Source organism: Netta rufina (assembly GCF_964035555.1).
Source record: "Netta rufina genome assembly, chromosome: 4".
NCBI classification, from domain to species: domain Eukaryota; kingdom Metazoa; phylum Chordata; class Aves; order Anseriformes; family Anatidae; genus Netta; species Netta rufina.
Window position 1 is genome coordinate 24,218,940 of NC_140127.1, and position 13,023 is coordinate 24,231,962.

The 13,023-nt window shown below is 35.5% G+C and overlaps 1 protein-coding gene across 1 annotated transcript in view; it reads left to right on the top strand.

Moving 5' to 3' along the window:
* The window catches only part of GPM6A (glycoprotein M6A), a gene marked incomplete at both ends in the record, with an annotated part of 111,985 nt that overhangs the window by 58,993 nt on the left and 39,969 nt on the right, over positions 1 to 13,023 (top strand). Inside the window, one exon of the mRNA XM_084286759.1 lies at positions 9,366 to 9,558. Within this exon, the coding sequence (XP_084142885.1) occupies positions 9,366 to 9,558 (193 nt within the window). The remainder of the gene's footprint in view (positions 1 to 9,365; positions 9,559 to 13,023) is intronic.

The window sequence follows — 13,023 nt, forward strand, 5'->3', positions numbered from 1 at the left end:
TACATATATATGCCATTGATTTTTTAAATTTTAAAGTTTCTGTTTCATTTGTATGCTTTAATTAAACTATACATAATATTAAAATTATATTTTAAATAGGAGTTCACATTATTCAGTTTGTGATTTCTGAATAAGTAGACTTATAAAATGTAGATAATACAAATGTAATACTCATCAAGTAATGGTTGACCTTATTCACCGTGGGACTTGCAAAAACAATGTTAGGTAAAAATCACTGCTGTAAGAAAGAGAAATGTCTGTTATTTTTTCTATGGGTGATAACAGCTATGTATTCCTAAAGCAGCTGTTCACTTTCTGTAGTGACCTTATTTTAAATCACCAGTGTGTTTGATAGGATGATATATTACATTAGAAATCTTTTAAGCTCAAACCTTTTGAGAGAATAAGCAAAAGTCATCTGTACCTCAAAGGCAGACTGGCACACTACCTGGAAATTTTCTTTGGTTTACAAATAAATAAATAAAAACTTAAAAAAAAATGAAAATGTTTTAAATAAGGGAAATCTAATACCGATATTACACATTATTAACAGAATTTAAGACTGCCACTGCTCAAGTCCTAATATTTGCTTCATTATATCCCTGGTTTTATTTTGCATATGTTATACTGTCTTGATTTTTGCTTCATTTCTTTTTCTGGAACTACTTCAGTGAAATAATTTACAGGAAGGTAGGTATGTTTGGCTGTGAAAAATGAGATTAGAGAGCGTCCCATAGCAGTGGAATAACTGTGAAGATCTACAGAGTAAATATGCTGTATAGCACATCAGTGGAACAGGAGATACATGGTAAATGAGAGCTTATGCATCTAGGGTCATTTTCCTTGATACAGATTTTCATACTCTTACTCTTTAAAAATTGTCCCTTCACTGAGTACTTGCTGAAATTAATGTTCCTGCTGGAGTCAGTAATAGATGTTGTCTAACTCTAGTGAGATCTGGCTTAGGTTTTATATGTATGGTCTGTTTTGAAGCCAATGGATGTCTGGCTACTACAGATGTTTTTGTTCAAAAGAAGTACATAACTTATTTCAAGATCTTGGTAGAGGAATTGGTCAATAATGACTCAATTCAAGTGATTTTTTTTTGAGGTTAATATGATCATTAGAGACTTTGGTTATGACCTGTATGGTTATAGTTGTTATCACTGAAAAAAAGTGAAAGGATAAATTTGTATTGAGTAAATCATACCTTTAAATTGTTTATTCTAAATTAATTGCACTTTGATTTCTGTGTTTTATTTGTCTGCAAAACTGTTTATTGATAGATTCAAAAGTTTGTGTTAAATGGGATTAAAGAATTATTTGTCATATAGAGGACTGTAACACACATTCAAAGTTTCACACATTTTCACATACTTACTCTGAAAAATAGACAAAATGGCATTCATTAGTTTTATGGAACTGTTGTCCTTAAAACTGGTCAGGTCATGACTGGATTATTCGGACAACACAGAAGGTTGACATTTGTCTGTCCCATCATTGTCTATTCCTTCATCTTTTTATTCATTTATTTATTTTTTTCTTGAGGTGTTGAAATGACAGTCATATATAAAGTTACCTAATGCTTCCATTAAATGACTATAGTTTTATTGCCAGACATATTTTATATGTTCAGAATATTCAAAAATTTGAATATTTGAATATTTCAGAATATTCAAAATTTCAGACAGGAGCTTTCTATTTTTTATTTCTTTTTTTTTTTTTTTTCTTCTTTCTGTTTTAGTTGACATTATTCTGTCCTTTTGGATAATAAATACAAACTGTGTGTGCATGTTTCATTGAGGAGTATCTCAATGCCTTGGAGAGGAGTGATGGAATTAGGTAGGTAGAACAAAGGCTGGGGGGAGAAGAGGGAGATGAAGCTGCATTTCCACCACTCATCCCACAGAGCAGATGATCCTGCTCTCTCTCAGCTTTGCAGAGAATGAGCATGATTATCTGTTATGGTTGTTTCTCAGGCAAATATGTGTTCAAAGGGATGAAAGTAGGGTGGAGACAGTCTGCAGGTAAAGGGAGCAGATAAAGTCAAAGAGACGATTTTGAGATAAGAACAATGGAAAATAGGAGGATATAGGATCAGAAATTGCACATGATGTGGAATAAAAAGCAAGGTCTATGTGATGCCAGATGAAAGAAATTTTCACTCACTACCACATCCAAAAGCTCAGTATTTCAGAGATGCAGCATTTCACTGCTATCAGCTAACAACTGCAAAACCTACGTGCACTATCAGATTTAGTAGTGGAAAAGTTTATAAAGAATTAGAGATCATTTAAAGCAGCTGAATATTTGATATTGTCCTTATATACTTATTTCCTCTATGTCCTGAACAGCTGCTGAGAACAAAGTATTCACAAATCCTCTAATTGCATTTTCATTATTTCTGAATGTTAAGCATGTACAACTGTAAATGACATCAGTAAAGTGTGCTTTGATCACATAAAGGTCTTATATAAATGTAAGTACTCTGAAAAATCATATTCAAGCTATCCCCATACCTGGACAGGCTGGATGGGGCCTTAGCCAACCTGATCTAGTGGGTGGCATCCCTTCCTATGGCAGCGTGGTTGGAGTTAGATGATCTTTAAGGTCTCTTCCAACTCAGAGCCATTCTATGATACTATCATGAGGACTACCATGAAAAGTCATTTGCTAATTACCCTATTTGTTCCTCTGTTCCACCACCTGAAAGAAAGGGGATGTTACCTTCTCTAAAAGTTGTAATTTATGAATACCACTGAAAGTTTATAGAATGTTCTACTTAAACAGATGAATGCACAGAAAATTCATGGAAGAATGTTCTCTGGATTGCAAGATTTGGATAATGAGCTAAAAAAAAAAAAAAAAAAAAGTTGCTTAAAGCCCAGTGGAACTCAGCCTATTTGTGAATGAGGAAAAAATAGTGCAGAATCACACATTTCAGTACATGCTACATAGTAGTTTTCCATTTGGGAGAAATAGCTTTGTTCAGGGATGAGGAGGTGGAATTAGTTCTATGAACTCTAAGTGAGAGGGATGAAAAGAATACTTATTTTCTAGTTTTGTGTTCCATAACATTGCCATTCACTTTATAATGAGAATACAATTCTTAATGTTATATAAAATTAGTTCTCTTACAAATCGTTATTGTTTCCAGCAGATCAAAAACATGGTTATAGGCATCTACAATAGTTTCAGTCATCATCTATGCATTACTGATACATATAACTAGTTTTTAACTTATTTATTAATAACCAATTTATTCACCACACAAATCTAAATTACATGATATAAAAAGTAAATGTAATGGGCAAAGCATTTTAATTGCTATATTTTGTTAGTGTGAAACTTTGTTAGTGTGAAAATTGGACCAAATTGTTTGTATCGTATTTTGAGGAATTACTTTCCTTCATTCCCTTTAGCTTTAGAGTGATTTTGAAGCTGACAATTGTGTGTTAGCTCAAGCAGTAGTATTTTTTAAAAATAACAAAGATTGTGCATGTTATACCCTATGGGCTTGTGTTTCAGGAGGGGACTGCTCTGTGTCCGTAACTTTAATGCTTATGAACTGTTAGATTAAGATTTGACTCATTAAACAGCAATAAACCTAATGTACTGAAGAGTATATAACAGCTAATCAAAACCCAGTTTTTTGTATATTGTCAGAATTGTCAGTGTCCCATAAATATGAGTCTTCATTTATGTTCATAGATTAATTCAAAGGTGTGAGTGAATATATTTTTATATGTATTTGCATCAAAAATTTGAATTAGTACTTTCTCTGGAAATTTTGCATTAGTTCACACTGCAAAATGCGTTTGTCCAGGTATAAAAAAAAAATGAAAAAAAGAAAAAAAATATTCTGAAGCATGTACAGATCCCTACGCCATTCTGCTAAACCATCAGCAGTCAACATTAAGAATAAATTCTGTTGAGCTGTGATTTCAACATCATTAATATTGTCACTATAAAACAGTATCATTCTAGAACCATTCCATCATTCAAATACATATTGTCCCTCAAGCAAAAAGTCTACCATAGAGCCACCACTGAAATTGCCTGTAGTCTTCAAGGCATTATTAAAACTTGAGCTGGCTGCCTGAAAAAGCTGGAAGGAAACAGAGGCAGAGACTTGATTTTGATATTTTGGAAAAACAAAATTAAGGTTAGTTTTTTTTAGGCCTCAATTTTTTCCATTACTACTCCAGGCACTGAATAAAGAATGGGAGTCACTCCTGTTCCTTCTCTGAAAAATAGAAACAAGACAATTTCAAAGCACAGTTCAGATCATAGGTGAGCTCTGAGCTACACAACAGTTTTCATTAGCTGGTAAGTACCTGGTAATAATGGAAGTGTCCTAGTGTGTTAAATATGTTAGGAAAAGTCCAGTTTGTGTCCACTTTTATAATTATTTTTTATATAGAGCAGCCAGGTTCTCATTCTTATTAGATTTTGCAGCTACTTGTATAATACAACTGTCAAATAATATAAATAGGCTTAAGGAAAAGCAGCAAAGATGGTGGCAGTTGGATAAAAGGACAAGGAGATGGGAAGTGTTTTATAGGGGCTTGTCATTCCAATAAGTTTAAAAAAAGTTATTGGCATAAAAACACTTACAAACTAGTACTGTTTATTGTCACTTATATTTGTGGACTTTAAGTGTTTTCATAGGTGATTACTAAAAAGAACAATTTATTCAAGGATGAGGTCATTCTATTTGGACATAGTTGTGATATATATCTGTCTGTCTCCTATTCTGATATCTGTCAGATATTTGTCTCCTATTCTGTCTTTTATTGAAGTTATAGTGTTAATTTGATTTTAAGTTTATGAGACAGGCCACATGTTTACAGTCAAGCACATTCTCAATACCTTACCAAATGGAGGTTCGTGTAGGCACCTAAGTGGTAACTGAGCCAATTTCCTTGACAAGCTGTGAGATGTGCAGCCAGGAGCTTTCACTTATTTAAGTTCTTTGTTACAATTACAAATGACAGGGTTGGGAAAGGTGGCACTAGTACCTTAAAGGAAGCATACAGCATGTAGGATGATCATTTACCTGTCAAATAATATGAAAAAAAAAGTGATGAAAAGAAAGGCTAAATTCCAGTTTGACTAGCAAGGTTGATAAGGCATTTTGCTTTAAACATGTAGTTCCAGTCAATTCAAGACAGCTTTCCCATGTTGCCAAGACTTGTGTAGTAGAAGAGGTGCAGAGAGTGGCTCTTTGTGATGTTACCCAGCTAAACCTTCAAATGCATCTTCACTACATGAAATCTAGGCCTTTGGTCATGACTCATGATGAACCTCTACTGCCAAATCATTGATTCTCTGCTATCACAATAGCTTAGATCTGTGTTCTGCTAGGAAGGGCAAATCATGTAGCCTTCTCTTTTGTTGACATTTTGGTATCTAGTAATTCTCATCATTTTTTAGGATACTTTATCAGAGTATTTTGGTGCCACAGAGAAAGCCAACAAGGTATTTATTCTTGAAAAATCTGGCCTGATGAAGGAGTACAGGCTAGTGTGACAGAGTACCTAATCTAAATCTACCTTCTTTTCAGTTTAAAGCCATTACCCTTTGTCCCACCACTACCCTCCGTGACAGTGTCCCTCTCCAGCCTTCCTGTAAGGCCCCCTTTAGGTACTGGAAGGCTGCTCTAAGGTCTCCCTGGAGTCTTCTCTTCTCCAGGCTGTATGACCCCAACTCTATCAGCCTGTTTTTGCAGGAGAGGTTCTCCAGCCCCTTAATCATCTTTGTGGCTCTCCTCTGAACTCATTCTAATACTTCCATGTCCTTCTTGTGTCAGGGGCCCCAGAGCTGAACACAGTCCTCTGGGAGGGGGTTGAGAGGTGGGGGGCTCAGTATGTACTTGTTAATCCCTATTTACTTTTGTAGATATATTCAATTCAATGTGTGTGTATGTATAAATATATATATATACATAAATTTATTTCTATTCCATGTTGAAAATTATGATAGAACTATGTATATATATTACCCATATCCAAATCTGTATCAGTTTCCCAGGAAGAGAGGCAGTCATTTTTTTTTCAGATTTCAGTATAGTTCAGGAGGATGGAACACAACAGAAACATGTTTGTTATCTCTGGGAGAAGTAATGGCATATATGTCACTCCTAATCTAGGAGAAAGAAAGTACCTTTTATTGCTTGCTGTGTAAATTGCCATGCTGTGTGCTTGGTAGGAATTAAAACCATGTTTACTAAATTTAGGTGTGTCTTTAATATTAGTTGAAAACTGTCTTTTAAATATCTTTTAGCCCAATTATACATCTTTAATTTGTCTTTGGAAGTTTGTTATATCAGATGGTGATAACATAGAAATTATAGATCTCTCTGACAGGTGGATTTGCTAAATATAGTTGTTTGAACAGCACAGTTATTCTATTGTGGGCTTCTTGAAATAATATTTCTTCTTTTTGACTGGGAAGCATATTTCATATTAGTACCACTGTGCATTAAAACTGAATTATTTGGAACCCATTTAAGCAATCCATTTGAGATTTAATTACCTTGAATATAATTGAACAAATATGTTGAAGGCATCTGATGAAAATGCAATTCTAATTTATACTTCTGATATAGAATGTACTGTGATACTGTGATAGATTATTAATGATCTTACTGGTCTGGGTTTTTTTCTCTAGCACATACTTTTTTTTTTTTGTTTTTGTTTTGTTTCCAATGTGTAATTGTAACTGTAATTTTGAATAGTTAATAAAAACAAGGGACAGTTCTGGATGAAATTATAGCTAATTTTAAGTAGTGTACAAAAATTACAAAGTCTGTTGCCCTTGTTAGGTTTTAGCTGCCATTGTTATCCATGACTCAGAACAAGAGACTATCAATATGAGTTGAGGGAGTGCATTGGTTTGTTTGTTTGGTTTGTTTTGTACTAATTGCACTATTAAAATGCTCTATAACCTACAGTTTCCCACACTTTTCAATGAAAATAATAGTGAACAGAAATAATGTCACAATCTATACATGCACTTAGAATTAAAAAGGTAGTCTTAAATTCGTTTGCAAAGTAATTCTTTGAAAGTTGTGGTGATGACTGTGCTACTGTTTTCCCATAGAAAAAAAAGTGCTTTCCAATACATTTTTCCCTTTTAACTATTGTTGGCACTTTCACAAGGAGGTTTTGCAAACGTAAAAGAAAATTTAGAAGAATTAGAAATAGAAAGAAAATTATTTGTCGGTTATATATCCTGCACTAAGGAGAAAGAGTTCACATATCACTCAAGCACAAGAAAGTAAATGATTGTGATGATGCGATTTGTGTGGATAATTAGCAAATCACAATCACAGCTTCTGCTTCTGCTCAAGGTCTGAACCATTTCTTTCCTTAATGTAGAAAAAAGATCACATAAACAGATGAGGTCAAATTAAGTTTGGCTGGTGCACTTGGAGGTACGTTAGAATACTTGCACACATACACACAAAAAGTGTAAGCATAGTACACAGATTTGTCTAGACAAAGACCGTGTAAAGAACACTTTACAAGCCTTTTAAAACAGAATTTTATATACCTATACCAAGAGTATTACTAATAATAGACAGTAAAGATTCTACTGAGAGGAGCTGAGGTAGCTGCCTATGAGATCTTCTCTGACTGGATAATGGATGTATGCGATGAAACATTAATTTTGGTGGCTAAAAATAGCCGGTATTTGGAGTTCAACATTATCCACTTAAAATAAAATTCCTTGTCTTGTCAAAAACTATTACATTTTCTCTGTGGAATGACATAAAAAAATAAAAGATCAATGCAGTTCTTCCTGTTTCAAGTACCAAAGAAGAATGGTACTTTGAATTACTTCCTATCATTTGTGTAGAAATACATAGTCCCAGCAGATCTAGATTTTTGCCTGAGGAAAAATATTGGTAAATTTAAGAATAGTAAGTATAAATGCTGAACTGTATGAGGTTAAATAGGCTCATTTTGCAGAGTAAAAAGTTTGAAAGTACTGGTGCCTCTATTTCCAGAGGAAAACAAGCATCAAAACCCTATACAATTTTAAAAATCTTTTCTAGCAATTATTTCTGTGTGTTGTAGCTACCTTGTGAATATGGTGTTCAGAGCTCTGAATGGCTGTCACTGTCATACAGACATATACATACATGGTACAGCTGAGTCACATTCTGTACTGGTGGTTCGAAAGCATTTTGCTAGTTAAAACAGCATTTCTTTTGTTCTGTTATTAAACAGCTATTTTCACATTCTGAACAGCTTAAAGAAAAGAATTGGAGCAAATGTTACCTACAGCTCATTACCTTTTGTGGTTTATGAATGATACGTGATATCCATTTTAAAATCTGGTTTGTAAGATTCATTGCTTTTCTTTAGTTTTGTGTTGGTTTGACAACACTGCAAACTCTAGAATTACTCATTAAGTAAGTAGCCAGTAGGCCTGTGGAAGAACTAGATAAATGATAAACGAGTGTTTACTCAATTCTGTCTGCTCTACCTCTGCCACAGGTTCCTTTTTGTCTTTTCTGTCCTTCCAGAAGGTAATAAGAAGGGCTCTACAGGATGTAAAAGTTGTTAAGGAACTGGAGAGATTTGGTAGAGATTTTGCATTTGTGAAGCTGCTTGTCAAACTAGGCAAAGTAGTGCCAGAAACTTGAGCATGCATGCTGGGGAGAGGGTTTGTTGTGGAACTAAGCATCAGTTTAGAGATCAATGGCTGGAGGAAGGGTTGTCCTGGTATAAATCAAGAGCAATTGCCCTCACTTAGTAAGGTAAATAAGTGGCAAGAAAGTTCAGTTTCTACAACTGTTTCTTAATCTGTGCCTTTTGAGTGCATATCTTCATCTATTATTGTGAGGTATTCCAGCAAGTGAACACTTGGTTACACCCTCAAAATGGTGCTATGGGGTGGAGAAATTCTGTTGTCGGTATCTGCAAATGAAAAACATGGAGTAAATCTATGGCGATGGAAGGAATTGGATAGGATACTCTCTGTGGTTCCCTATTATTGAGGAACCTCCTCAGTAATCCAACAGCTGTATTGTGAATATTGGAATAACCTGGAACTGACACTAATCTGCTCTGAGAAAAAACATGAAACTGTACAAGGAATTCACTATTTAAAATTTCATGTTAATCAGCTGGCCTTCTACATTTAATAGGTCAAGTATCAACTGAGAAAACTCAGAAGTTCAATTAACATTTGTCCTCTCACAGATTTTTCTGAAATGATGGATTATTATATCTGATCAAATCTCTCTTCACTTTACAGAAGCATTTCTCAAAAGAAAAAGTTTTTTTCTTTTCTTTTTCTTTATTTTTTTTTCCTTACTTGTTATGTTAACGTACAACTTTCTTTTTATGTAGGGTGCTTTGAATGTTGCATCAAATGCCTGGGAGGTATTCCCTATGCATCTTTGATTGCTACCATCTTGCTGTATGCTGGCGTTGCGCTGTTCTGTGGTTGTGGACATGAAGCACTTTCAGGAACTGTCAACATTCTGCAAACCTACTTTGAGATGACAAGAGTTGCAGGAGATGTTATTGATGTCTTTACCATGTAAGTTAATACTTTATTTTATTTTTTTCCTTTTCTGTGAAAACTGATGAAAAATTCCATGTGGCATATAAATTTAACTCAAGAAATTTTGTTGTAATGAACATTGTAGAAAGAATTATTTAATGTTGGATAAGCTCAGATGAAGTTTTGATAGAGCTGATTTTTTTTTTTTTTTTTTTGCTAATTACAAGCAATTTTTAATGCAATTTACTATCATTTAATACTAAGAGTACTTCACATATTGACGGGCCTGTTCCATACAACATGTTTGTTTTTATCCTGTGATAATTATTTGCTGAAACGTGTAAAATTTTCTACTCTGCAGTCCAAGCAAATGAAGCAGGTGTGTATAACAAGTAACAGATCAGTTCTGGGAATAAATGCAACAGGGAAGTAACTGAAGTGTTGTGCAGAACCTTACTGCTTGTAGTGTCAAACTTTTGTTGCCTCTGGTTTTCCTAGAATTCATCTATTTTGAAGCTTTCATGCTTTCATGCACCGATGGGCTGAGGTCAACTGCATGAAGTTCAACAAGGCCAAGTGCCGGGTCCTGCACCTGGGGCGCAATAACCCCAAGCAGAGCTACAGACTGGGAGAGGAATGGTTGGAGAGCTGCCAGGCAGAGAAGGACCTGGGAGTGATGGTGGATAGTCGGCTGAATATGAGCCAGCAGTGTGCTCAGGTGGCCAAGAAGGCCAACGGCATCCTGGCTTGTATCAGGAACAGTGTGACCAGCAGGGCTAGGGAGGTGATCGTCCCCCTGTACTCAGCTCTGGTGAGGCCGCACCTCGAGTACTGTGTTCAGTTTTGGGCTCCTCGCTACAAGAAGGACATTGAGGTGCTTGAGCGGGTGCAGAGAAGGGCGACGAAGCTGGTGAGGGGCCTGGACATCAGCAAGTCCTACAAGGAGCGGCTGAGGGAGCTGGGCTTGTTCAGCCTGGAGAAGAGGAGGCTCAGGGGTGACCTTATCGCTCTTTATAGGTACCTCAAGGGAGGCTGTAGCGAGGTGGGGGTTGGCCTGTTCTCCCACGTGCCTGGTGACAGGACGAGGGGGAATGGGCTTAAGTTGAGCCAGGGGAGTTTTAGGTTAGATGTTAGGAAGAACTTCTTCACTGAAAGGGTTGTGAGGCACTGGAACAGGCTGCCCAGGGAAGTGGTGGAGTCACCATCCCTGGAAGTCTTCAAAAGACGTTTAGATGTAGAGGTTAGGGAAATGGTTTAGTGGGGACTGTTAGCGTTAGGTCAGAGGTTGGACTCGATGACCTTGAGGTCTCTTCCAACCTAGAAAATTCTGTGATTCTGTGTGATTCTTTTCTACTCTTAAAACTTATTTATGGAAGGCCTTTGTGAAAAATTTTCAATGTTACTTTTTTTGGGAGTCTCCTTCACTTAAGTAAATTAATAGCATTTAATAAAGAAGTTTACTCTAAACATTATAATCTTATTGTCTCACTCAAATGTGATTTTCCTGGGTATTTGAAATCCAAATTCCTATCTGGCTGCTAGTATTCCTAACTAAAGTGGAAGAATCCTACCCACACTTTTGTAAGCATTTTCCTTATATGTTTTTTGGAGAAGTGATTTGATCATCCATCAAAACATTGATATCTTGCAATGGATACTTCCATGTAATCTCAGGGCTTAGCTGTTGTCAAAAGTCAAATCAAATACAAGAATTACTGGGAAAGTCATAGAGAAACAGAATTTTATAATGGTAAATGTATGGTATAAATCCATCTTTCATCCATATCCTGAATACTGTGCACAGTTCTTGTCCCCCCAACTTTGATACACCACAGAAAGCAAAAAAGAATGATTAGAGTTCTGTAATAGAGGCTATATGGTTAAACATTAATTACACTAGAGCTAGAGAAAAGGTGAATAAGAGGTCTGTAAATGTCCTGAAGGAAGTAAGGACATATTGTCTCTTTTCCAGTACAAGAAGTAGGAGGTATCAGAGGAAACTAGCAGGTGTCAGGATCAAAAAGCAGAAGGAGTGATGTTTTTTCAATTGTATAGCAGACCTGTGGAACTAACTGGATACTGTGGATGCCAAAATCTTATATGGTTTCAAGGGAAATCTTGGAAATAATGGATAATCTTGGAAAACAAATCCATTGACAGTTTCTAATGGCATATAGACTTATCCAGCTCAGGAAGTCCCAGATGCTGAAAGAGCAATGTGGAATTATCCTATTGTCTTGCCAGTTCTTACTCTTTTATATCCGTTGTTTGAGATAGGAAATTGAATAAGAGAGGTGTACAGTCTGACCTGGTTCCACTGTTTTCATGATGTATCACATTTCATGAATCTGAAATCTCTTGACTTGTGCAGTGCTATGTCAACATCCTTCCCAAAGCTTCTTTGTGAACCCTAGCAATATTTGTGGAACTAGTAGCCAGAAGGAGGAATTTACTAAATAAGTACATGACTGCTTCACCACATGCAAATTTCTTCTGTCTAGGACTGAGGAATTTAAATGTTCTTGTATGATAATATATTAGGTTGATGGGAAATATGTGACTTCTGCTTTGAGCTTTTTGACTTGTCATTTAAAATAATGGGTCTGACTTGACTTGGCAGCTGAGGTTCATTGTTATCCTGAATGAAAGATCAATCTTCTTACTAGGCTCTAACTTATTTTATTAGTCCCTAGGAAGCCATTAGTGCAGAACAGCCACAAATTGATGCTTTCTCTTTACAGAAAGTTTTGTAGCTTCCCTCTATCAAATAAAGAAAATATCAAACTGGAGATATTGTTCAAATTTCACTGGAAATGATTAAGAGAACGTAAAGGTGATTTTTTTTTCTTGTCATTAAGTTATTTGGCATTTCCAGGAGCTTTTTGGTTTGTCCATTTGTTTACTTAAGTAAGTAAGACTTACTAAAACAAAATATTTATTTGAAAGATATACTAGGATCAAAAGATCAGTTTATTCATTTGTGAAAGATATCTCTAAAATTATGTCTTAAAGGGAGGAGAAGGTAATATTTTTAAAAGCAGATGAGCCATTGTTGGTAACTGGATAAGCTCTAGGAAATATGCAATTGTCAAATTTTTACCGGCTTAAACAGATAGTACTCTGCTTTATAAATAATACTGTAGGGTGATGCAGTGCTTGGTATTTTGTCATAACTATTGATTAACAGTTGGCAATGCAAAAGCCCTGCAGTAACTATTCTTTTGAAAGGCAGAAAAGTAGAAACAAGTGGTGCAGTTTCTACATTCTTAAAACTATGCATACTTAAATGGAAAAGCAACATTATTATTTTTTTTTTTCTGTTTACAAATAATAAGAATAAAAAGATCTAACAGGTTGTGATACTAAATTACACTTAGGTTATGTAAGCCATTTCGTCTCTTAATGTTTCTGCTGCTCTGAACTGTGTCAGGCTGACCTGAAGCCCGTCCCTCAGTGATAAACGTGCGAGAGAAATGCTGCAGTGGAGCGAAGCGTGTTAGA